At 38.4% G+C, this 26,803-nt stretch overlaps 2 protein-coding genes across 10 annotated transcripts in view; one reads left to right on the top strand and one right to left on the bottom strand.

The window, feature by feature from the left end:
* The window catches only part of RASA1 (RAS p21 protein activator 1), a 61,724-nt gene extending 46,337 nt beyond the window's left edge, over window positions 1–15,387 (top strand). For all 3 annotated transcript variants that reach the window (XM_054184554.1, XM_054184553.1, XM_054184555.1), the window contains 12 exons: window positions 118–275; window positions 574–650; window positions 5,158–5,330; window positions 5,534–5,693; window positions 5,884–6,026; window positions 6,739–6,854; window positions 8,047–8,133; window positions 9,327–9,394; window positions 10,801–10,889; window positions 12,381–12,458; window positions 13,705–13,839; window positions 14,529–15,387. In XM_054184554.1, coding sequence (XP_054040529.1) covers window positions 118–275; window positions 574–650; window positions 5,158–5,330; window positions 5,534–5,693; window positions 5,884–6,026; window positions 6,739–6,854; window positions 8,047–8,133; window positions 9,327–9,394; window positions 10,801–10,889; window positions 12,381–12,458; window positions 13,705–13,839; window positions 14,529–14,612 — 1,368 coding nt within the window. In that variant the 3' untranslated portion in view covers window positions 14,613–15,387. The remainder of the gene's footprint in view (window positions 1–117; window positions 276–573; window positions 651–5,157; window positions 5,331–5,533; window positions 5,694–5,883; window positions 6,027–6,738; window positions 6,855–8,046; window positions 8,134–9,326; window positions 9,395–10,800; window positions 10,890–12,380; window positions 12,459–13,704; window positions 13,840–14,528) is intronic.
* Window positions 1–26,803, bottom strand: part of CCNH (cyclin H) — a 29,365-nt gene that overhangs the window by 1,818 nt on the left and 744 nt on the right. The window contains exons 3-11 of one of the 7 annotated variants that reach the window (XR_008463654.1): window positions 25,453–25,526; window positions 24,974–25,184; window positions 24,503–24,666; window positions 22,222–22,292; window positions 20,255–20,366; window positions 19,608–19,668; window positions 17,263–17,396; window positions 11,176–11,463; window positions 9,274–9,565 (exon numbers count right to left, since the gene is read on the bottom strand). Coding sequence is in view for 2 of the 7 variants with exons in the window: in XM_054184558.1 (XP_054040533.1) it covers window positions 17,300–17,392; window positions 19,587–19,668; window positions 20,255–20,366; window positions 22,222–22,292; window positions 24,503–24,666; window positions 24,974–25,184; window positions 25,453–25,526 (807 nt within the window). In the remaining 5 variants the exon portion in view is untranslated. Of the gene's footprint in view, window positions 1–9,273; window positions 9,566–11,175; window positions 11,464–14,716; window positions 14,736–15,168; window positions 15,278–17,207; window positions 17,397–19,586; window positions 19,669–20,254; window positions 20,367–22,221; window positions 22,293–24,502; window positions 24,667–24,973; window positions 25,185–25,452; window positions 25,527–26,803 lie in introns of those variants that run through there. The other 6 variants (XR_008463652.1, XR_008463655.1, XR_008463653.1 and 3 more) reach the window with 6 other exon arrangements.

The following is a 26,803-nucleotide window of genomic DNA, read 5'->3' as shown; positions in this document are numbered from 1 at the left end:
TCAGAACTCATACACAAACATTAAGCCTCCACACAGAGAATAAAAAATGATTTATTCATGTGTTTCGTGTTTCTCTTTCAGGAAAAAAAAGTAAATTTTCTGTATTTTTTTTTTTAGGTCAGCAGTCTTATTTTGCATGTAGAAGAAGCTCATACTCTCCCAGTGAAGCATTTTACCAATCCGTATTGTAACATCTACCTGAACAGTGTCCAGGTAGCCAAAACACACATCAGGGAAGGGCAGAACCCTGTGTGGTCAGAAGAATTTTTCTTTGAGTAAGTGTGAATCTTCTTCAATTACTGAATTTGACTTGTAAGTTGCATTGCATTTAAGATTCTTAACACTGTGTACTGTTTTGCGTATGCTTTTGAAAAATACTGAATGTGTTTTTATACAGCCGCAACCTTTCAGCCAAATTCTGCATGGGCAGAATTGTCTGTAGGCACCTAAATGTCTTTGTTAGTACAAGTGTCTTTGGCTGTTAATGAGAACTCAGGATTGAAATGAGTTTAGAATAAGGTTAAATTTCAGCCACATACAATATTAATTGAGGCTTTCTGTGTTTTCTCCTAGTGATCTTTCATCTGATATTAATAGATTTGAGATAAGTCTTAGTAACAAAACAAAGAAAAGTAAAGATCCAGATATATGTAAGTATTTTTCTGTAAAAGATGCATATATATATATTGCAGCGATGGATACTTTGTGTGGTTTTCATTACTCCTGTCAAACATTGTCACAAGAGAACAAAGTATATTTTCACGCTCACCATACTGCTGTGTTTGTGTGTTTTGGATGTCTGGTGCTGGCCTGCCATTAATGTTTTTACAATGAGAACGTGCATGTTTTTTAGTAGTAAAATGCAGAGTATTCCAGTCCCATGTATCTGATGGCTTCCCTAGCTCTGTGGTAGAATAGCCGTCGCGTTACACAATGACTGTGCTCACCAAAAAGCAAGGGGCAAGAGAAGCTGTCAGCATTAGTCTGCTCCATATCCACGGAGATTTAAGTCTCCTTGCACTGAATTCTTTTCAGGTTTTTTGTTGCATCCAGTGAGAAAAAGAAAGGGAGGAAAGGTGTACTATTTTCATAATTAATTTTTTTTTTTAAATCCTTTGTGATCTCTGAAAAAAATTTGCCTCATTTTCTTTCCATTTTACTTCATCTGTCTACTTTCCTTGTACTACTCTTGGGCTTAAACCTGAAGTTACCTCAGTATCACTTTGAATGGGAAAGGATCCATATTTTCTCCTGCCTTTTACAGAAGTTCCCAGAACTTACTTTCCTCATGTTACCCAGACAGCTGCTTCTTCAACTGTGATTTTGGTTTTGTTCCAGCAAATTAGCAGCAAGCTGGTAAGATCTGTCAGCTTTCTAGGAAAGAAAGTGTGTGAAGAATGTGGATTCTGAGCTCTTAGGAAAAAAAAAAATAGAATTTTAATTTCTTTTTTAGTTCTCTTCCCATGCAATGTGTTCTTTTAGGGTTGTTTTGGGGTTTTGTTTTTTTCTTTTGTCTTATTCAAGGTATCTTGTTTCCCACCATACTTGTGGAACAGCTTCAGCCCTCTGCCTCCTCTTTGCTGCCTGCAGGGCAGGACGCCCTCCGCGCGCTCTTCAGATTTGTTCCAAGATTGTTTTATTTTCCGTTGTGTTCAAAGCTGTCTGTTCCAGAGCCTGTCAGAGTATTTATAATCTATTGCAGTTCTTTTCGGTTTGCATGTATTGTATTACTGGCCTGTTACATTTGTCTCCGTGGTAATGTCTTGATTTTTTTTTTTTTTTGAGATCTGTAAAGAAACCTTGACCAAAGCAGAAGAACTACTCCTCATTTTAAATGCTCTTGCAGAACCTAATTCAATTTCAGACCTCTTTCTCCTTTCTCTAACTAGAAAACTTTCTGCATAGCAGGAGGAAAAATACGCTCCCTCTGGGAGACAAAAGGGCTGTAATTGCAGTTGTGACCACCTTCTTGCGGTGTTCTTTTTTGAGCTGGAAAGCTCGTTATCTGTCCACACCAAAGCTCTGTTGGTAAAAGGATCTTTAAAAGGATAATTCTTTAATGGGATATTTTAGCAATGTCTTCAAAAATGTTTCTGTAGTTTCCTCCTGTCTGTCCAGATTAAGGAGGTTGTGTTGGCTTTGGATGTGTCCAGCTGATGGGAGGTGATAGAAGGTTTCCTTACCTAGGTCAGGAGCAGAATGGGTTGAGTTTATTAATTCTGTTAGGTACACTCTTACAGCATAACCCAACAGTCCTTCCGTTGTGGGATAAGGATTAGACTAAGTCAGCTTGAGTGAACACGTATCTTTGCTTACATCCCCAAGCCCTATTTAATATGTTAAGTGCAGGGAGGAGAAAAAAAGAGCTAAACCACACCTTATCTGACTTACCGATGTGCTGTGCTGCCTGCGTAACCCTTGAACTCTTCAAAAGTAAGAGAAATTAGTTCCTTTCCTGAACATTCTCCTTTGCAGCCACAGCTCTTACATGCAGACTGCTGTGAAGGGAGCATCACGTGAAGCTGGTACTACTCGTCCTCCCAGTTAATTGGTTAAGTCAGCTTTTCTGATTACTTTTCCTGCCGTGTAATGCAGATTGAAGGCCCAAAATTCTATTAGTGGCCTCACTGCTTTATTTCTTTCATCGTAACACACAGAAGCTAAATACCAAAATGATAATAGCATGGAAGCTATTTTTTCAGTATTTTAAAATATTGCCTGAGCTTTCAAGTCTTACACTTTGAAGTTTGCCTGGTATGAGTGTTCCATAATTATTTCAGTATTTTTATTTTTTAAAAGTATTTCAAATATCACACAGTATTGAAATGGAGTGGAAGTTCAGGTTTGGTTTTGCACCATGATAGTTGGTTAATTTCAAATTAATTCACGTTCAAAATGAAACATTTTTATAACGGCAGGGGTCGCCTTATCTAGGCAAGCCTGCAGAGCGAAGTGTTAGCCACTGTCTTTCCTTTCAGGCACGGTTACTATTTGCAGAAATGCCAAAGCTTGTTTTTGAAACTGGTATCTGAGATTATAGGAGGGTGGGCTGTGCTAACGTGGCAGTGACTAGTGTCTGCGAAAGGCAGGATTTAGTATGTCCATGTATCGAGCGTTTTCTTCTTTCTCAAGATTTCAAACGGCTTTTATTCTGAATCAGTAATTAGAATTTTTTAGGATTTTTTTGATGGTTCCATTTTGTTCTGGCAGGGTTAGACAAAGTTTTGATGGTAAATTCGGGTTCATTTCCCATCTACAAAGTGGAACAAACCTAAGTTTGAACAACTTTCCACTGTGATTCCCAAATAAGCCATTAAAAGACCTCAGTCTTTTTTTTTCTTTTTTTTTTTTTGTACTAGCGTTCATCATGTAAAACATTGCAATTCTTTTTGGATCAAGATCATTCTAAAGAGAGTTCTACCTGTATCTGGAGAGAAGAGATCAACTATTGTTTTGATGATTTTCTGTATATTTGTTTCTCTTTTAAAATGTGCTGTATTGCAAAGTGTAAATATCCTGAATTTTTCAACTAATAGCATCCTCTTAGTTAAGGTAGCTTACTATTTCAGTGTGAGCTGCTAAATGGGAAACAGTCATGTTCCTTTAAAGTTATTGAATATAAATTATGACAGCAACTGTTCTGCAGTCTCTGTACGTATATTTTTCTTCTGGCTTTTTTTTTATTTAAAAATCAAAGCAAGATTTTAGTATTTCTATTACAACTATGCAGTGCTGCTATAACCACAGGGAAAAATTAAATCATCAGTTTATTCTAGAGCCCGTATTTCATTCACCGTTCCTTTCTGCCTTACGTGCGCAAGCAAAATAAGAAGAAAACCACATTGCTCAGTTGCGGGTACAGGAGCTTCGATGCTGGGGAGAAATATTCTGGGAAAGTCAATTGATTATCTGGTCTAAAGACATCGTCCCATCCACACTGGAGATAAGTAGCAGCTGGTGATGAATTGTTTTTCACACTACTGGACTGATTTGAATGTATGAGCTTCTATCAGGTCATCAGCTCCACATAATATGAATCAGGCAACAGGAGTGTCCTGAAGGAGCGCATTATAAATGGGATGGTTGTCTGTTCCGGTATCAAACGATACCCGGCTGCGTATGGCAACCCTGGGGCCACGGGAAGTCTGCTGGAACTGCTGACGGTTTCTGCAGGCGGTGTGGTGTATGGGCTTTTGTAGAAACATGAAAAAAAAACCAAAACTCCTGGTTGTTTTTTTTAATGCGGGGAACTTAAAAGCAGATCTCCCTGAGAGGCACGGAAAGAAAGCTTGCTTGGACAATCCGGGCTGACAGGCTAAATGTGAAACTGGAGCCGTGGACCCCTCCCGCAGCGTGGGGGGTGTTTTGCAGGCACAGTGTTGGCTCTGACGGTGTCTGAGCACTTTTTGTGTGAAATAACTCGGCTCAGGAGCGCGTCTGCCGGTGGTCCGGCTGCTGCAGCCTGCTAGCCAGACACGGGGCCAGAACGCAGCTGTGGTCCGGGGCACTGCTGGCGATTGCAAGGTACCAGCACCACTGAAGGATGCGTTAATGGTTTGGCCATTCTTGAGTTGACTTTCATCGTTATCCAGGCAGCAAGCTGCTTGGGAACACTTATTTTACATAATTTGCATAAACTGTTACAGCCTTAACCTGGGAATTAGTATAGAAGAAATACATATTGCAATATTTGGGAAAGCCATAACAACGCTATAATAATGAGTAGTAAGGAGTAACAAAGTGGTCCAGGAGCAAACTCGATGGTGGTGTCAGCCCAAGGCTGGAAAGAGGACAGTGAGCCCTGAACACTTTATCTAATTTTAGTTTCTGGCTGCTGCCTGGATTTGCAGAGTAGCATTTGTTTACTCACTACTTGGATGTTACAAAGAGAACTGTGCCAATATCCGTGTCACTTTTGAACATTTGTTTATACATTCTTTACAGAATGCTTTCTATTTCTTCAGTTTACAGGAGTTTGTTAAACCATTGAAGAGAGAATCTGTCAATATATTGATGGCAAAAATCTTGATTACTCTTAATAAGACTCTTTTGCTGAAACAAAATGACATATGCTGAAAATAAACTGTTTTTTTTTATTCAATACTAGCACTGTTTTGCTGGAGATAATTTACTTGAACAATGCTTTTTTTCCTTAAGTGTTCATGCGCTGCCAATTAAGCCGATTGCAAAAAGGACATGCAACAGATGAGTGGTTTCAGCTCAGTTCCCATGTACCACTAAAGGGTATCGAGCCAGGATCTTTGCGTGTTCGAGCACGGTATTCTGTGGAGAAGATTATGCCAGAAGAGGAGTACAATGAGTTTAAAGAGGTATGAAGTTGTTTAACTTTCCTTGGTTTATCTGTCAAAAATGATTTTGTTGTTTGAGATGGGTCCTAATAACACTGGTTGACATCATTAAATAATATTTATAGTGACATCTATATATCACTACAGATGTATATCAGTTTTTCCACAGCTGTTACACGTTAGGAAAAGCTTCTGAATATTCTAAAATTCTGTTTTTCTTTCAGCTTATACTCCAGAAAGAACTTCACGTAGTCTATGCCCTATCACACGTTTGTGGACAGGATAGAACTCTGTTGGCTGGCATTTTATTGAAGATTTTTCTTCATGAAAAGCTTGAGTCCTTGTTGTTACGAACACTAAATGACAGGGAGATCAGCATGGAAGGTACTGTGCTAAATGACACTGAAGTTTACTGGAACTCTGGGCAGGTGGGGAGGGAAGGGCTTCGGCGCCTTCCTTTTTTTTTTTTTTTTTTAACCTCATTCAGTTACAACATATATCAAAGTGTAAAGACAGCACACTTATCCTCTGCTTTTTTCTCAATTTTCACTTTTTTTTTTTTTTTTTTTTCCAGATGAAGCCACTACCTTGTTTCGTGCCACCACTTTAGCAAGTACACTCATGGAGCAGTACATGAAAGCCACAGCAACAAGCTTTGTTCACCACGCACTGAAAGACTCTATATTAAAGATAATGGAGAGCAAGCAGTCCTGTGAGGTGATACCTTCAACTATGCTTTTAAACATTTTGGTTTGTTGGCACAATTAATCCTAGCTTCAGAGACATTAATCTCTCAGAGCTAAAATTAGTTTACATAAGAAATAACGGAACTGAATTCATGAGATATTTTTTTTTCCCCCCCTAGATTTTGGCTTTGAACAATATTCATAGTAGAACTTTATAAGGTTTTTAATTAAAATTTCTTTCAATTATCTATTATTTAGCAATTGTCAGCTGTTTTGTAGCAGTTACTGAGTGTCCTAACCTAAGTATCTTCTGGTAAACTCAAGATACTGTAAAGCCAATGTCTGAACTTTAGTTTTAATTTAAAACTTCCTGATATTAAGCGATTTCTATTGATCCTGAAACTGTTTTTAAAATGACTCTCGTGACTTCTGTGTTTAACTTAATTGTGGAAGGCATTTGAGTCCTCAGAAATTTGGATTGAGAGAGACAGAAAGGTCATGCAGATGGATAGTGGCGAATATCTGAGCTGTTAAAAGCCTCATGTATTAGAACTCAAAACCATTGCTGCTTCGCATTTCCTGACTAGCCATTGAAACAGACTTGTGAGCTTTAAGAGAACTGTACAGCAGCAGAATACTTAATTTACTTTGAAGTAGTATTCAACTACATACGTAAGTTGGTTTCTTAATATCTAGTTCTAGTTAGGAGAAGAAACATAATCTTTTTGTCTTTTTTGTTTCAGTTAAATCCCTCAAAGTTAGAAAAAAATGAAGATGTAAACACTAATTTGGCACATCTACTCAGTATACTTTCAGAACTGGTGGAGAAAATATTCATGGCTGCGGAGATACTGCCTCCGTAAGTTCGCACTTTCCTGTTCAGATTTGTATTTGAAAATTCCTGTTTGTGTGAATTACGTTGCACCTTAAAATGATGTTCGTATTGGTTCATCTTCTGCTAACCAGTCATAAGGCCACTGTCATTAGGGTTGGTTGCTGTATGCACACAGAGAATACAGACAGGGGAAAAAAAATAACTCTCAGGAATTAATAGTGCTTTTTCCAAAACTCTCTGTCTAGCACATGTGCTTTTCTTTAAAGGAGAAGATACTAGACCCAAGAGGTCAGGGGAAGAATAATAATCGCATATTTCCACAGAAAGGTAGAAGAAGGTAGTAGTTAGCAGATGATTATATGTATGTAAGTTGATTACAAATTATTTCCAGTCCCCCTCCTCTGAGAAAGAGATGGAACTACTAACAGCATATTAAAAATACAAGCAGGCAGTAGTAGAATGGTACCATGGTGCGACTGCTTCTGTCCGCTAGGGAAATGCAGAGGTTATATATTTTTTCTTTTTTTAATTGCTAACATTACTTGTGTCCATCGTTTAGAATTCGAACCATCTAATAAAAAGAGGATAGTACTGCCAGTTTTCTTTTGCTGTGTCATTAGCTTTTAAAGTAAAAACCTTCAGTTTTGAGGTGGCAAAGTAGCAGAAAAGCCTTCTGTGTTACTGCTGGCAAGATTAGCATTAAAGGTTGCACTTCTTTTAAGTACATGATGCAGCTCTCAACGTTTTCTAAAATACACCACAACTTTCCCATTTTTCAATGGGAGAGGACTATTGTTGTGGCTGCTTAACTTTTAAATACCTAACCCTCATTTATGTAAAAAATAGTTGTTTAGTTAAGAAGAAGGAAAAAAATCAAACCCTAAAAATTGTCTTTTTTAAAAGGAGATGCTACTTAGGAAACAGACAGTTATAAAACATTTAATGCACATCTGAATAACCACCGAATTGCATATAGAATTGTGTATTAATGAAGGCGTTCCCTTGCCATTCATAAATTTACATTTTAATATAGAGATTGACTTGATAAATGTATTAACTTATAAATTAACTCTTAGTTAAAATTAATTTAAAGCTTATAAATGTAGTATTAATAATGGTTCTGCAACAAGTAAGGGGGTTGGTCCAGATCCTTTCTGACCAGCTGTTTTGGTTTTATAAGTTTAATGAAATGAGTAATTGGGTATTACTTTTGCAGGACATTGCGGTATATCTATGGGTGCCTACAGAAATCTGTTCAAAACAAGTGGCCAGCGAATACCACCATGAGAACCAGAGTTGTTAGGTAAGTTACTTGTCACATTATTCTGACAACAGCCTTCTCAAGTCTTGCTAAAGAGATACTTTAATGTGCTTATCTATGTTTCTTTCAGTGACAAGACTGTATAGTACTAACATAGGTTACAGCAGTATTTAAGATATTTACGATGCTGAGGCATGATATCCCAGTTAATTATGAGCTTGCTAGGTTTTTAATCATCTTCTTAGAGCCTTGCCAAAATAAGATGATGTACTATAGAGGTCGGTATAGCTTTACTTAATAGTTTTAACTCTTAATTTACTTGTGTTCTGTCAAGTTTTACAAACTAATTTAGAATAGCAATTCCCCTTTTTGTGCTGGAAAAGAAGAACTTCTGTGGAAGCAATAGTTAACCTTTGTGATACCTGCAGAGAGCAGTGACCGCTGAAGATCATGTCCCTGTCATATGCCATCTGGGAGGACTGCGCCTTACCCAGGGACTATTATGTAGAGTGTGTTAATTGCTGGAGAAGTCTTAGATGGTTTAAGGTCTGTGCTCTTTAAAATGCAGACCCCACACGGTAAGGAAGCTAGTGCCTTCTCATGAAGACAAGTGGACTGTTGTGAGATTTTGCTGAGGTGCTGAGCGCTTTTTTTCCCCAGCTTTCTAGATGTCAGCAATTACTTCATGGAGGAAAGTAGTAGATCCTGTATTATTTTTCTACTGTAGCGTGCTGTCATCAGGATGTGGATCGGCTTAAGCTGACCTAAGGCTGCGTTGCTGCCAGAAGAGAGGTTCCCTTTGCCCTCCTCCTCCATACGTTGGCCGGGGGGAGTGGGTGGCTCGGTGGCTCCTGCATCCTGTGGGATGGATGCGTGGGATGGATGCCGTGAGGTGGCAGACAATGGAAAACCTTTGGGAGGTCAGAGACTAAGGGCGGCTACTTTTTGAAGCCAATGTGGTCTGAGATCAGCTTTAAAATTAAGTTCTCCCCGCGTGTTTTTAGCGGCTCACCTTTAATTGGGAAATCAATATGCCAGTTTTTTTCAGCTTTTATCATAGTTCAAGTCATAGCATGATATTCTTAATTTGTTAACGTATTCACAGAGCGCAGGGCTGGTTGGTTGGTGTCTGTCTCAAAAAGATTCCACGCTAACTTGAATCCTTAAAGACTACACAATATCTACATTAATTCTCTCATTTTATTGAACAAAATACAATTTCCTTCCCGTTTCAGTGGCTTTGTTTTTCTTCGACTGATTTGTCCTGCTATCCTGAACCCAAGGATGTTTAATATCATCTCAGGTGAGTATAGGCTTCAGATCGAATTCATACTTTATATAGTGGTAGGCATGGAATTACTGTAGTGTCTAATGTAGCAAAATACGACGCTTTTTTGAATGCTGTGTCCAAAGTCATCTTATCCATGTCACTTGGCTGACTTCTCCATAAGGCAGCCAGCGTATGCTTTTCACCCTGAAAGGTTAGATTGTGGTTAACCCCAGTGTCATTTTACAGTCCAGAAAAACAGGCATGGTAGTATTTAATAATACAATTTTGAGTTAAAGTCTAGTGTGCTATGTGGAATATATTCTATCAGTGTGAAAAATCTAAGCATGTGATCTTCAGCTGTCACTTTGAGTACAACGTGGTGCCAAAGTTAATGGCTGAAACTCAATGGTATCTCCTAAATTAACAAGATTTATAAAGTTGAAAATGTGTCTGCAGAGCTTGGAATACATTTGTGCACCTAGAAAATTATGCTGGAATATCTTGTTCAAATGTGCTGTTTCCAGCCATTGGGGAAGCCTTTACTTTCACTCATTAAGTATGGTTAATCCCAAAAAAGGAATCTTAGAGATGAGACGGGGGTGGCATTTAGAAAGGGTGCGTTGTGCAGGCTTGAGGTGGTAATCCTGGTTGACTTAAAGGCCATATATAGGCGAGTTCCCATGGGCTTGCCTCAGGGAACGTTTTCACCGTGTCAAGTCCTACCCTGTTTTTCGATGCTCTCTTGGTGGCATCCATAGCAGCTAACTAAAGCAGCGGCAGGGAACGTGCCTGTTTGCAAGACCGGGGTTGCGGAGCTGCTGTGCTGCCCTGCGGCACAGTGCTGGACGGTACCAGATAGCTGCTTTTTTTTTTTCCTCCCCTTTGTTCACTTCCTTTTTTAAGACAATGTAGCCTGTTTTCTGTAGTATCTCTTTAAGCTATACATAATGAGAAGGGCTGTGTTGAACAGAAAGTTCCTTTCTCTCACCCAGTAATCATTTCCATCCGTGCTTTGGAGAAAGCAAGCATTTGAGAAGCAAGGGCTGGTACACAGTGACCCTTTCTTTAGGTTTACCTTATCTTCAGGTAATTTCCAAGTTAGGTACCTCCTAACTTGGGTTGCACTGTGTCTGCAGGTGTAAAAGGTTACCTATGAATTTGAGTAATCCCCTTTAAGCTTGTCTGTCAGTGTTAACGTCTTGTTCTGTGTGCAACTATTACACAAAATCAGATGTTCGTGTTGATATATTTTTGTGGACGTTACTAAAGCAGTATCAGTTTTACTTCACCAAGTGACATTTTCCACATGCACTTCTGTTATAATATTAAAAATATTTTATTCCTTAAAATTGTGACTTGGAGAAGAGCTTTACTTTAATGTATCTGCTGTTAGTTTTAAATGGAATGGTCAGTAACTCTCTACTTTCTTTTCCTGCCAGATTCTCCTTCCCCCACTGCTGCAAGAACACTGACGCTGGTCGCCAAGTCTGTGCAGAATTTAGCAAATCTGGTTGAATTTGGAGCTAAGGTGAATATAATTTTACACACAGAGAACAGCTCAGAACTACACTTCCAGCACACTTCAATGTTTCTGTGTAATACAGGCAAAAATCTGTTGCTGTCTTCTCGTGCAAAGCCCAACGTGTGACCTGTTTGTCCTCATCAGCAAGGAGGCCTTGTTACTGCAATGGCTTCTGTCCTCTGCATTTAGAGCTAAACAGGGTGTTGATCTGAACCAGAGCAGTAGCATAAAGTCTGGCCACGTTGGGAAGAAGAGCCATCACCATTTGAGAGGAAGCGATCTAGAAACTCACGTTAATGACTAGGTTGAACCCATGAAGGTTTTGAATCTGGTAGTAGGAACACCAGCAATGGTCTGTTAAAATAACTGATGAACAAATGACCACACCAGTAGGTATGCAGGGTGTGATGCAACCCTATACTGATGCTATGAGAACGCAGCAAGCAGTTTGCTCCAGAGACACCAGTGGAAGTGGCAGCCACCCCTCCACAACAGCAGTGTCCGTGATGGTAAAACGGGCACGTTTTCTTTTGGAATATCCATATCAAGAAAGACAACTGAGAATCGCTGGAGCAGGAACCTGCGATGGGAAAGAATTAAAAGGATAAATATTCTGCCTTAAATAGATGATGAGAGGGGTTTTTTTGCATTTCCATTGATTATTTGATGGCAAAGGGGAGGCATCTTTCAGTAATATCGGCATGCTTCTCTACACAATCTTGAAATGCATTCCACGCACATATTCTATCTACATAGTGATTAACTTTCAGATTGAGACTAATCTAATTCACAGTGTGGTATAGATTATCCAATTCTGAAACAAATGAAGAACTGCCAACGTCTGATGCTTCACCCTGCATCCTTCAGTTGGTGTTTTCTGTGGTAGAGCACTTCAAAGCACCCCTTCTATTTGTACTCACTTCCATATTGCTGGACATGATTAATATTGTACATCAAGCGTACATATTGTACTAAAAAGCCCAGCTTTCAATAAAGTTTCTATTATAACATTAAGAGAATGCCAGCAATGGCCTGTCTCAGTTCCCAGGCCGAAACTTGGTTGAAAAGTAAATCTGCTGACTTGAGCATAATGAAAGTGACTTTAGGCTGGCATTATGAAGTTATTTCTCTGACACATGTAACTTGGAATGTAAGCGTTAATGAAAGAACGAGGGCACTTGTTCCTGATCATACCTTTGAAAGCAGAGCATTTGTTCATGGCAGCTTGGTAGCAAGAGACATTGGTCTTAATGCAAATTCATGTCAGTATGGATGTGTAAGAAAACCTCTGAATCAGAGATTCTGAATATAAGAAAATACCAAATTCTGTAGTCTTTCGACTGGCTGCACACCAGACATGAGAAATTCATTTGAAAAAATAAAATCACTGCAGATGACATCTGTTTTGCAGTGTCATTTGTCTGACTGCGCATACTTCAGGTATGATAATTATCTTGGCATTGACTTGTTCTAATGAATACTTTTAAAAATTACTAGGAGCCATATATGGAAGGGGTAAATCCATTCATCAAGAGCAACAAACATCGCATGATCATGTTCTTGGATGAACTCGGGGTAAGTGGTTAAACAAGTCTTTACTGGAAGTTACATAGCAACATTGAAACTGAAAATTCTTTACACTTACTAACTTGCTCAAAAGTGCATCAGCTGCTGTACAATTTTGAATTCTTCTAACTGAATAAATTTTTCTTACGCGTGCTTAGAAACTGCAGATTGCTGGCCTGCCATACGGAATTAAAACCATCAAATGTCATCTTAGACTTGCTCAAATAAATTTTGTAGCTGAGGATTAGAAATTTTGGCCAAAAAAACACATCTTTAAAAAGATATTTTAAGAGAAGAGTTCTTACATGTAATTTGTTGTATGGTTTTGACCAGAGATTGAAATTATTTTTTGCTTTAAAAAGCATTAGGTTTCATTTCAGGTACGCATTAATGCATCACTGCATGCATTCTAGATATTGCAGTTTGAAAGTGAACTGCAGTTACTATATTCTTTTAAACTGTTAGGGTTTTATGTATGATGGCTACAACAGGACTAAGGTCCTTATGTTATATATGTGTATTTTTAAACCAAGAATTCATTTTAAAAACCAAGATGAAAAAAACGTGCCAAGCTTCCTGAGTTGATCCCTTAAAAGTGACCTAGCAGATATCTCAGAATATTTTGATATGATATAAAAATAAGTGTGGCATTTGGGTAGATTAAGTGTCACCTTTTTCTTGTTAAATTGCAACTCCTGCATATGATGATACGTCACTTTTCTTTAAATGACAGATTTTGCATGAGGTCTCTGAAAACTCTTAGCTTGAAAGTAACTTTTGCATTAATCTACTGTTTTAATTACAACCTTATTGTTTTATGACCAGTGTAATGAGTTACTTGGTAGTCACAGATTTTGCTGAATTTTCATTGCTGCTGTTCTCTCATTTAGACTGAAAAAAACCCAAACCTATTGGATGGATTCCCCCTCACTTAGGGCAAGGTTATGAGTATCTACATGCGGTAGCTTTCTGGTCCGCTCCATGGTAGTGTAGCAACATTGGATCTTTTAGGAAGAATCCTTCTAGCCAGGAGTAGAAATGGCAGTATACTCATAAAATGCATGCTTCTGGGCAGGAAAAAATGTGTAAATTGTAATAGAGAGATGGATTGGAGACTTAGCTGGAAAGATGAACATTGCAGTACTTGCTCGTGGTATAAAACAATTGTGTCGGCAGAGCTGTAGAGCTGTAATTTATCTTCCTGTGTGCCCGGCTACTCAGCACCCTAAATCTGCTCTCATCCTTTGTGTTGAAGAACGTTCCTGAGCTTCCAGACACTACAGAGCACTCTAGAACTGACCTATCTCGTGATCTGGCGGCCTTGCATGAGATATGTCTGGCACACTCAGATGAACTCCGGACGCTCAGTAATGAGCGAGGTGTAATGCAGGTAAGCAACAAACACAGGTACAGACGGTACGTCTTGAGTTAATCCTTCGTATCAGGATGCTTTGGTAGTATTTCCGGCCTGCAGTGTGGCTGATAAACATTCTAAAATACGTGCATTTTACCAGGAGGTTATTAGCTGTAAAGTAAGTATTTAGTCCATAGTTTTCTTTCTTCATGCAGCAAAACCAAAGAGGTTTTGTAAAGTTTCGAGAGGAAGTTTTAGTTTCTGGAGGAAACCTAGACCCACAACATTGCTGTCCCCTGGCAGGCTCTCTGGGTCGTTAGTTTTATGATCTTGTTTTTTTTTCAGTTGAGAACTAAATTTACTTCCATTAGCTTTCTGTCGGTACCTCATTTCTGCTTCCTGATTTCCCTGTCCATTTGTAAACCAACACGACAAACTTTTCTAGCAAAGCCCACCAGCGTTAGCAGCACGCTTTCATAGCTTCCCCGTTAAACCACACAGCGGCAAAAAGACCCATGGGTGGAGAGGCAAAGTTCCTAATGTTGTTTCAGACTTCCCTTTTGAAGGTAATGTTTTATTGATTAGGGAATTGCCCGTTTCCTTTTTTTGGTTTTGCTTTAATATACTTTAAGCTGTGTAGCAGGTGTGATAGGCTAATGCTGAAAAAGCTTCTCAAGCAAGACTGTTCTGTTTAACGTATGGTTTTACCGACTCTCTCTCTACAGCATGTTCTTAAGAAGCTTCTGGCTATTACTGAACTGCTTCAACAGAAACAAAATCAGTATTCCGTGTCTAATAGCAATAGGTAGCAGCCCTCTACCTGAATTCTGCATGGATCCAGCATGCCCAACATGGTGACTCACACCACTATCACCTTCTTCTTGCTCTTGCCAAAAATAGCACACCCTGTCACATTCCCAGTGATGTGTGAACTATGCAAAAAGAAAACAAAGATCCTGTTGGTGAATGATTGTACCAGCAGCTTTTTTTAAGCTATCTGTGCAGGACATTTGCACTTTTTTTTTTCCACTTGGAAACAGTTTTCACAACCTCTGAGCCTTGGTGTACAGTTCACCTTCCGCAAAGAAAATGCTGTGACTCTGTCTTGAACTTTGAAAATTATTTTCAGCACCTCTAGTTGCCAAAGTTCTGCTGTCTTGTTGGAAAAGAATTATCAACTGACATAAAAAGAAATCTGTTGTTTTGACAGCTACATATAACTGGATAACATTTCTTACTGTAATTTCTGACTGGTTACAATAATTACGACTTTTGACTGTTTCAACCACTTTAACTTGTATTTACAGTTTCCAGAATTTGATGTTATGGTAGAAACAATCTTTACTGTACACTTTTTATACCATGCTGTTTCTCTTGCTGGAATCATGTTGAAAGAGAATATGCAGAATGCGTCTTGTCAGCTTTATTTTTTGATGTTCCACTGATTCAGTCTGAATAGTTCTTCCATCAAGAACTGTAATATCCAGATAAATCACAATGCTTTTGTAAAATGTTTACAAAAGTAAATAATTATTGATCGTTGTATCAGACATGCATGCATTCATTAAAACATTTTATAAAATATGTATTGGTTGGTCTCTTGTGTACTGTAAGTCTAGCATAAATATTTTTATAAGTGGAAAAATAAGTTTTTAAAATAAATCAAGCTGCGGATCAACTCTTTACAGAAACTGGCTAACTTTGGCTGCTGTGGAAATTTTTTACAGTGTCTGCACACATGATGTACTTTGAAATGTTCTGTGGCGTCACTTTTTAGCATGAATCCTCCAAATGGCATTACCTTGTCCATATGCCTTAATTTGGTACTTCTGTCTTGTAGGATAAGAAAGTAGATGTTAAAATTGTTTAAAAAAACATTAAAATATGCAGTTGATTCAGAGGGTATTTCAGCATCACCATTTGTAACTTTTCTAGGAGGTGATCTCATAAGGAATACAAGGATGCTGAGATTCACTGACAAAACTAATGTGATAATCCCATAAATAAATGTGTAATATGAACATGGCTGTTACACCCTTACACACAGTATCTCACGTCCAACAGAACTGCGTTTCCCACTCACTGTCCACTAAATTGTGGAGACTTTATCTTTGGGTCTTTACGGTAATGTAGTAATTTACACATGCAGTGCATGTTGTTTTAGGTTTGCGTTTGGCTCTTGCTGCGCTGCCCTGGTCTCTCCAGTTGGGGCAACTTTCTCAAAGGGGAGTGCCCAGGGCTGTAGTGAGAGGTGTCGTGGCTGCTACACTTAGTAGACAGAGGTGATGCTGTTAATGCAGCCTAGGGAAGACAAACCTGTTTGCAAGACCTTGGTATTACCAAGTTCTTCTTTAGATCGCCGCACAAAACCACTGCTTGACCTGTTGCTGTCAAGCCTGTATTAAACTGTATCTATCTATCTCAGACAAAAAGGTCACTAACAGTCTTTTTTTCAGCCCTATTTAGTTCTCTCTCTGTATAGTGTTAGGTCACACAAGTCACAGCCCCAGTTTATAACTACTGCAGAATGCTCCACCTACAGTTTCCAACCAGTACACAACTTAACTTAAACCCTGTTAAATCAGACTGTCTTCACTTGATTATGGAGGTGGTGTGCAAATGGTGTCATGCTTTCTGAAGTGGAATTGCAATAGCTGCTTTTCTTCCCTGACAAGTCAGCAGCTGACCCTGATATAAAAGGATTTGTCAAAAACAGAGTGGATAAAGTGGGTTGTTTTGTAGCTTTAGTTGGCTGGGCGTAGGTAGTGTAACATGGTAAAAATACAAACTTTGGAGAATAGATTTGGCTGGCTACATACAAAATGCAGTGATGAGAATGAAACCAGGACGCTCCCAAAGTTGCATTTAGGTGTGCATATTACAGAACTGATTATGTTCTAAAACAGGATATGAAAAGGGCGTACATTTTTGAGCCATCTAACTACTTAGGAAGATTTTTAAAACATTCTTCTCAGTTGTCCCCTGGTAAATTAGTCACAACAATCTAGTCTGCAACCACAGCTGCAGAGTAAGCAAGTCACAAAGGTGCGATTATTACTTTCCATATTGTAAAATATGTTGCTGCAGCCTGTCGGTACACCTGAGAAGAGCTTCCCCCATGCACCCAGTGTTGTGGGCATGGCTGTATTCTTTTAGCTGCTTCAATGACAAGCTTGGGAAGGGAGGAGAGAGCACATCCTGCTGTAAAGCACACATGGGTTTGTTACCAGATCTGTCTCCTGCTTGCATTTATCCGCTTAATAAATGGCCAGTTTGACGTTAAGTGTAGGATGACAGCATGGCAGGAGCTGTTCCTGAACCAAAACTCTTCCCCAGGTGACAAATGTCTTAAAGCAAACATTTCTTATGAATGTTTGACCTTGAATGGATGGGAGTTTAACAAATTTGCAAAGTCACATGCTTTATTGCAAACATATGAAGAACTGACAGAATAAATACCTCATGATACAGAGCAAGGAACCTGCTGCAGACAGGTTCACACTTGACATCGAACAGTAGTTTCCGTAGGGGTAGGATTCCATCTTCCTTCAAAGTTACACCAAATCCGTAAGATCATCATCCGTCCACTCTTCCTAATGGAAAAGAAAAATATAATGCCTTGAGCAATGTCTGAATTCGGTGTGTTTTACAGCAAGGTGGGCCAGGCAATACGTGACTCTAGTAGGTACATACCCCTATGCACCTGCTGCCACAGTAACTGCCACTACACATGCCAGCTGAAGAGAATTTAAGTAGCCCATAACTTTTCACATCTCTGCACTGTGTCTGCTATGGGTAATGGACTCAAATAGCAAGTTTAAACTGATTTTAAACATAGTGCTTGTCCACATTACTTGAGAGATGAGCACTTCTGCCAGGACAGTTGACCGTGCTTGTCTGGCGCGCTCCACTCATCCACTCTGCTCCTGACAGCCAGGCAGCAGCTGCCAGTCCTGGCTGACTTACAAGGCTAGCTCAACAGGAAATAAGAATTCATGCAAGGCATATCAAGTGACACAAGTCACTTGATAAAATGCACGTTTGTTAAGTTTCCCTTCAGACTAACCTTAAAGTCATGGAGGCCCAGCCATTTCAGCCACCCCCTTCTGAGGTTTAGTTCATGCTTATTCATTATGGACAACAATGTAGACACTTCCGTAAGAGCTCCTATTGCAACCTTTTACTAACGTCTTGTGCTTTTTACGGCTGTGCTCAACCAGTACCCTGTGTGTTTGTTTCTTCTATCAATCATTTCACATTTATGAGCTCTCCATACCAGTTACAGCCTTGCTATTGCGTTTAACTTCAGCTGCAAACTATTAAATCAAGAAAAAAAATACCTTACAAGTAGATTAGAACCAACTCAGCACTTCTACATTACAGCCTTATTACTTAAAGCTATAAATATTGTTAGTATCAGCTAGCTACAGGATTAGTGAGGTCTCAAGGTCTGAGCACTATGCACATACATACTATCAGCTTTTTTCCAAAAAATGAAGCGCACTTTTTCCTTTATGTCCTGGACAGCTCAGATCTACTCTTGTATGTGATAATTACTCAGAAGTGAGACTACAGAAGTACAAACTCTTGGCAGTTCATATACATCAGTATCTAAAAAGCCTTAAGTTTCAAAAGCTGTTAAAACTCTGCAAGAGCTTATTGTGAAATGCTGTAGGCTATGTGAATTCATCCAATCAGTTTATTCCTTTGGAAAAAGAATTGTGAATGTAAATTAATAACAAACCCCCAAAATCAGAACTTTCTTAAACCATAGCAGCATAACTAAAATAAGACCATCTTCAAGTTAAAGTGGGGTTGAGAAGAGTTGAGTCTCCAGAGCCTAGGTGGATCTGTTCTCTTAAGTCATTTTATGAGAAAGTAAAAAGTTATGAAAGTGCTAGTTTTACACAGTTGCCAGTTTCAATATGCTTTTTAAGACGGGCATTTGGAGTCAACACTAATCAAGTTTCTACAGCACTGAATAGTTAACATAAAAATATGCTTGAGGTGCCACATTTTGCTAGAACATGCTTTCAACGCTGATTTTATTATAATCTAGTTCAAAACATTTTTTAGATTCTAGTTTGACATCATAGCATCAACCTACTATGGTAATTTATAAGAGCAAGACCACTTGAATTACAAAAAACCCACACATCCTGCATTTTTTTTATGTTAAAGATTTTTACAGACAACCCTCTTCAGCTGCTCGCACGCTTTTCTAAGTGCCACACCTATGGTGTCTTAGACTATTAGGTTATACAATGTCTTCAGTATCAAGAGAAGTCCAGTCAAAAAGGGTTCTTCACAAAGCTGTTCTCCACCAGAATGTATTCTCTACAACTTTCAGTCAATGTTACAAATGAAAGCTCTTGAAAAGTATTCAGATTAAGTCTGAAGGATTACCTTAATTCTGTTTTGATTGGTTGAGTCCCCCTCCTCAGTCTATCTATCTGCCTTATTTATACTTGGTCTTACAACCTCAGGTAACAGCTACACATCTCTAATTTATGCATGCCTCGCTAGCGATTTGGCTGACGTAGAAATTTAATCCAGCAGTTGACTTCTCCTTTGTGCAAGAAGACAAAGAAAGTAAATGAAAACAACTCTGGCTCATGTTTTGTTTGTTTTGTTGTTTTGGGTTTTTTTGGTTTTTTTTTTTTTTTTAAATTAGAAGAAGATTCTGTCTGAGCAACACATAAAAGAACATTAACATACGCAGAAGTTTGTCTCAGTAGCTATGTCACTTTTGTCTCAGCAGTTATGAGTGGAAAAGCAACTACTTGTACAGTACATTTACTGACCTCATCCATTTTAGACTTCTTTGCAACATATTCATCATCTTCATAGCCTTTCCTCTTCTTCCTAACACCCAACCAGGAAAAAAGTGAAATGTTTAGGTATTTTTATAACTCAGAGTCTCCTTATTTGGCGACAAGATTAGATTATGGACATATTTGTCACATAAACTACCAAAGCCTCAACTAGCAGCTTGCTGGCAGTTCGCAGTGGGTACTAAAGGAAAAACTAAAGGGAAAATGGCAGAAAAGAAAAACCAGGAAGTCCTTTGCCATCCACACGTTTTAAGAAAACATTACCCCTTTAATCATGTGATTTTAAAGCCCTTAATTCTCATAGCATATGACATCAAGCAGCCTTAGAAGCCACACAGGATTCCAGTTCTGTGTTACCAAATAATCAGTATTACAGCTTGCAGTGCAAATCAGCACAAAAGAACATGTTTGTGTATTACTGAAAGCACTACTTTGAGTCTCGGTTCTCAGCTTCCAGCAGACACTCACATAGTAAGTGAGCGTGTGAACTGACATCCTCGGGTGTACATTTAGATCTTTTCATTTTCAATCACTCACACAGATCAGAGAAACCTAATGTTTCTATGTAATAAAAAAAGGCAGAAGTTTGACATGTCAAAGAGTAAGTATCTACTTACGAGTTCACATTAAGCAAAAGTTCCGAGCCGTGACACTTCTCTAATTTCTGTTTTAGTGCAGCAACCTCTTCAGGCCTCGGCAGTTCGTATTTCTTTATGAGATTTTTCATGCCTACAGTGGCAACAACACAGCTCTAAGCAAATTAAATAATTTCTGATCTACCTTGTGAATTACACAAGCTTACCAATCAGTAGTACAGCTACTGTTATTGCTTATCCCTCACACTTAAACTTGAGCCAACAGTTTACCCTCCCTTCCCTCATTCTAACAGGACAACAGTATACAATTTCAACATTTGTACTAGGGAAAAAAACACCTACACAAAAATAAAAAAAACATCAGAATGGTACACAGAGAAAAAACAGAATGTAAGAAGTTTTCAAGTCCACACCTCTGTAAGGTTTTGAAAGCATTGGATCTAGTTTTTAAACAGACTCAAAAGGGCACTACAAGGCAACATACTGCAAACAGTTGAGACAGAAAGCTTAACAAGTAAAATCCTTGTATTTTCAAAGCAGGTATTAGACATTCCAACTCCCAAACTCCCCAAACTGCTTGCTTACAAAAATTCCCATTCCACATAGCACTCAAATTTTAGAGGACCAAAGATCACATGTGTTAAGACTCAACTATCATCTTACATCCAAGGATTAATTCTAAATAATGTCAAGGTACAGCAGAAACTGAGCACAAAGAACTACACCGAAGGTAAATTACAAGGTAATTACAATACTGTAGAGCTCACATTACTCTTCTAACAAGCTGAAAAATACACGGGGATTTTTTGCTTACAGCATTGTAGCTCAGTCTTAAAAAAAGAAAAGATTGTTTTCAGTCTCTGTTAAGACTGCAAATTGAATTTACCCTGCAAGAAACAAGACTTTTTCCTCTGCCACCAGTTCTTTGTAAAACTAGTCATTTATAGATGCTTCGAAATTTCCTTCCAGCCATCATATGTTTACAGAAGAGCTACCTTTGGGCTAAAGCTACCTTCCAGAATAATGCAAGTGAAGAATAAGTGATCCCAGCTTTCCCTTTGCATCTCAGCAATGGAAACCTGCAGACACTGGATTTGTTAGCAGGAAGAGAAAAGGAAGAGCGTCTTTAAATTTAAATGGAATTTATAAAACTTATTGTAGACGCTGGTGACTTTTATGGTGTATTCACTACTACAGTCAGCTTAGTCAAAGGACTGAATTTTTAATGCTACTATTCTCCCATTTCAAATGTGTGCATTAGTTTAAAGCATTAAATAACTGATTACTTACTGGAAATTTTGTATCCCAGCCTTTTCATGTAATTAAAAAAAAGATAATAATCAGTGTACTACATTCCCCATTTATTTTAGCTAAACCATGCTAGCATTCTTGATATTATATATATATGTGTGTTTATATATATATTAAAATGTATATATATTTTCTCACACTAGCAAACCTGAACAACTTTTAAAGCATCTGTATAGCTGCAAAACAGAACTGAAGGATAAATCCTGGCCTATCACCTAACACGAATCATTTAGCTTAGAAAAGGTACCCTCTGGTGGTAGAAATACTTACTTGCAGGTTTTTGCCTGAAGCTAATTTTTAAGTCACAGTGACTGAAAAGAGGCGTTTCATCCTGACTTACAAAAACCATCATCTAGTTCCCAAAACAGATTTCTCACTTTTGAGTCAGTCAGTAGCACTTAATTGAATGCAACACTATTGTTCTGAGAAGCATCAGGCTCTTTGCCTCTTACTTTAATCTCTTTGTATCATAGGCAGATCTCAGTGTTTTCTCCCCCTGAGTTCACATGCTAGGTAGTTCGTTCTACTGCCCATGTTTTATATACCTTATGCCAGCCCTGAGGTGAAGAAAACCACTTGAAGCACACCTTTCTGCTTAAAGCTTTTGTTGCTTGGAAAAAAATGTCTTTCTTCCTTTAAAGATAGTATTTATCATATTTTTTCCAATGTTTACTTACATTTCATGCCATCTAGTAGCTTTGCTAAGGATATTCTGTCTTCTTTCAGCATAAGACTTTCTGATAAATAACTGCAAAGAGACATGGAAGAGTAAGTTCTTAAAATGAAGTGTCATAATTATTTGTGACAGCTACCATTAGTTGACATAACATGTATTACTTATTATTTATATCTGCTAGAGCTTTTAGACTTAGTAAGGACACTTTGGTTACATAAGTGCTATAAAGAGATAAAAATCTAAATCTGTCACTTGGAACATCCTTCTTCTGTAAAAAAATGACAGAAGTATTCTCTGGCCATCTGAAGAACTGAAGTTCCAATGTTGTAGAATTAAACATTTGTAAGTGAGCCTCACTGAGTTAAGTCAACTTAAGTTTAAAGTTCTGTGAAGCGTCATCACACTAGTGCACAGCATGACTGCTGGAAAAGCAAATACTACAGAAGAGTAGCCTTCCAACAGACCAACAGTCAGCAAAGCTTGCAAGATGGGACTGCTTCTTTTGGCAACTGGAAGCAAATCCTAAATGCTGTCGAGTCTCTTAGTCCCTCCCTCTTCCCTCAGAGAGTCCAACTTGCTTTTAGTAAGAACATTAACACACACACGCACGACCTGCACAGAATTCCAACACATATAAGCAACAATCCTCACCAAGATCCAAAACAACCAAGTAGTTTTATCCCTTCCCGGGAATTGCACTCATGGATGAATTACAAAAAAACCGAAGACTCTAAAGTACATCAATCTGTTCTAGCTTCAAACTCACTTCATAGACATACACAGCTCTATCAGTTGCAGCTCCCAGACTGAGGCACCAGCCACCACGAAGGTGGTAACTGCTAAGCTAAGAGCTGCTCTGTTAGCACCACTGCTCTTGTAGTGCTCAAGTTTAAGAGTATTATTCAACCTTGTGCTGATACCAGATCTGAAGATTAATTTGGAGCCACCTATTTGCCAGAGCAGTGGCACTTGTTTATTCCCGAAGCTTGAACTTTTTCAAGACTGACCTATACACTGACATCATGGGAGCAACAGGTTTTCACACCTTCCGTGTTCCATCCCACCTACTCACAGGTCCATGAGACCCAAGCTGCAGCATTAGTTTCTCTCGTGTCCGGCTGCTCAAACTTACGTAAAACAGTAAGTGACAAGGTTGTAGCAACTGTATGGTGCCAACATGGTGACAAATAACTAAGTTCTTCGTGAATACACAAAGATACATTCATGTAGCTTGATTCACACGCTATCTACAAATTATTCTAGCTCTTTTTGTAAGCATGCTTTTCTGAATTTTGGCACAAGTAGTATACAATATATATTCAGGAACGAGATCAACAAGTTTCAAGTAATAGTAAGCATCTGAGCATTTTTACGCTACTCCGAGAGGGCATGAACCCTGTAGAGGATACTACCACACTGTCTCATTCTTTTAGGACAGGAGAGATCTGAGATACATTATGGGCAGGTGGAAGGAAAGCTTCTTTAAAGAGAACTGTTCGCATTTACCAGTAGCCCTTGTGCCTGTAGGCATTACACTCTAAATGCAAAATGCTCACATGGACTGTCATGCAATTCAAACACTCCAGATCCAGCTACTTACAACTACTTCAGTTGTTTTTCTGAACAAAAGAGCATGTTTTGTCCTTAAATAAAACCAAACCAAACAAACCATGCCTTTCAGCAATGATATTGAAGTGTTTGATAATGCCTTTGCAAACACCAGTAGCTAGACCACAGAAAGGAAAGGAACTGATTTAAAAGAGCACCTTATTATTAGTCCATCAAAATTGAACAGTTTTACCAGCCAAATACATCACTTTGCTTCAGCATGCCTAGTAGCTGTCAGTTCACCGTAATTTCATTTGAGTCTGTAACCTCAGATACCTTAAAAATCTTACTTTTTCTATAATTGATTCTTTAGGTGTTTCATACTCTCAGCTTCTACTGCATTTCAACTTTCTTCGCTCTAATCTCAAGATAAGTCTGAAAATCCTATGCTATTCTAATTAGGGAAAAGTCATTGGTTTGAAATATTATTTTTTTTTCCTTCTTCCGAGGGAATATGAAAAACAGACCCAAACTAAGTGCCTTTATCACCTACTTTTTGAACATGGAGAAAATTTTTTAGAAATGCCACTTCAGTTTTGAAACATAAAGAACATACCAGAGTATTAACAATCTGTAAATTCACGCTTCTACGAGTTAAGAATGTCTGAACAAAACAACTCTATACCAGAAGCAAATTAACTGTTTAAATCATACCCATAACAAAAAAAGACTACCTTTCCATATTAATTCCTGCTCTTGAACCACTAGATAATATAGCAGTGAGAGCTATCTGTGAGGGAGAAAAGAGCAGATACGCATCTGTCAGAGCCACTCGATTGAGGAAGTCATCAGCTGTTTTCCTTAAAACTTCAGGGTTGTCCAGCACTGGATAACGAGTCTAAAAAGTAAGAATTGAGGAAAGTAAGAAGCTGTTCCTCATGTTCTGCTTCATAAGGTCAGAACACACAATTCAACAATATTTTGTAAAACTAAAAAGTAGCAGGCCATCTTCTTATTCCAAAAATAATCTAAAGTACCTAAAGACCACAAGTAAGCCGCCTTCCTTTCAGATATTTGCCTATCACTTTAGAACGTAGGTCTTTTAAGATCACAGGCACAAAAGAAAATCAAGTTTTCTAACACAAACCACAACAGATTTGTATTACATTAGAATACAGAGTACACAGCGTATAAAACAATACTACCTTCAAATCAATTAGAAATCCCTCAAATGGCCTGTATGGATTGTGGACAATAAGGTGGAAGTTCAGTTGCTGAATAAGCAGTAGTTCATATTCCAGTATTTGTTCAAGAGCCTTCTCCTGTCCAAGAGGGCTTTCTCGAAGGTTACCAACAAACTGTGCACTGGACACATTAAATTCATCTACTTTACAAGCCAAAAATGCACATGTGAGCCTTGAGGAGGAAAAAAAAAAAAAAAGCAATTGACATTCGCAGCATCAACCTTATTATCAAGAGTTCTGTTCAGAAAATTTATATCTTCAAAACACCATGTTCTGAACACAGCAAACTTTTCCAGATGCAAACCGGAAGTAACCATACTTTGTCTTTACTAATATTTCTCAGGTGTCCTTTCTCATTTTTTTCAAGTCTTTACAGATATGAAAATTATACTTCCAATGCTCTGCTTGACAGAATAACTCAAGATGCATTGATAACTCACATTATTATCCGAGGATGATACTCCATCACTGAGTTATTGAGGTAAAAACGTTTGAAATACACGCAAGCTGTTCCCTAAATAAAAAAAAAAAGGTAGGAGAAAGTAAGTATAGAAACAAAAAGGCATTAAGAAAAATAATTAAAAAAATAACATCACAAAACGGAACAGGAAAGTTTGAATATATACTGTAGACATACAGGATACACTAAAGCACTAAGATGCACACAATACCATATCATTAAATATTTCAAAGTCTAACACATTTATGCCTGCAAAAGCCCTACAAAGTGGCAGTTTAGTTATCTTTTCATCCATTTTTATACATATATTTAGGAAGATAATGCTCAAGAAGTGGTCAAAAATATCTTCCAGAGAAAAACCTGATACTGAAATTAAATTTAAAAACCAAAGACTGAAAAAACTACCCTGAAAGTTGTGAGTAATCCCAGCCAAAATATCTGACTTTTTAAATCAATCAATTTCCCCAATATGTTCAACATTTATGCCTCTCTGTGTGCCCAGAAGTACTGCAGTCTGTCAATGCCACATTTCCAAGTTGATCTGAACGTCATTGGCATGAAAGCAGGTGTTTTCCAAAAACACTACTCAGTGAGTCTGACCCAGCACAGACACTCTACAGGGGCCATTTTTGAAACAGAAGGTCTGGCTCCACAGAGCATACAAAGGCAGCCTACTGCTATGTTTCTAACACGTCTTTAGACAAAGCAGTCTTCATCTCTGTTATTCACCACACCTGCCTGAAAAAGGCAGGACTGACAGGGGATAATATACACTGAGCAACAAAAGAAGCACAAATTCATTCCCTGCTTCAGCTGTTAAGTCCCCACTGCCTCTCTTCTGAAACACACTCTTAAGTCAGTTCAAAGATTTATTTTTTTCCTTTGTAGGCTAGTTTACTGCCAGTACAGGTGCTTGAAAGAGCTTGCTTTGTGGTCAGACAAGCACCAATGCTTGAGAAACAAATGGACCAGACAGCCCAATTTTGGGACTGCCTTCAGTAGCCACAGCAAGATCATTTTATTGTATCATCAAGCCATACATCTTTAGGTTTGTTTCTACTTTTTCCTTAAGGGAGAGGAAAGAAAAAGGCTAAAAGTCATCCATGCAGCTGTAACAGCCGCAAGAAATGGATGAAGTTGAGAAGTAACTCTGGTTTTGAAATAGCTGCACTGCCCAGAAAACACAAAGAGAAAAAAAGGCGGCAGACCGCAGCACTGGAAAACAAAAAACTTGAAAGATATCCGTGGTCTCAAGGACAAGACAAGTAAGCAGCAGGCGAGGGAACAAGAGGCATGGAGGGGACAAAGTATACAGCTCCGTTAGTTCTCAA

The sequence above is a fragment of the Rissa tridactyla genome, chromosome Z (assembly GCF_028500815.1).
Source record: "Rissa tridactyla isolate bRisTri1 chromosome Z, bRisTri1.patW.cur.20221130, whole genome shotgun sequence".
NCBI lineage: Eukaryota > Metazoa > Chordata > Aves > Charadriiformes > Laridae > Rissa > Rissa tridactyla.
This window is presented reverse-complemented; position numbering and strand designations above follow the sequence as displayed.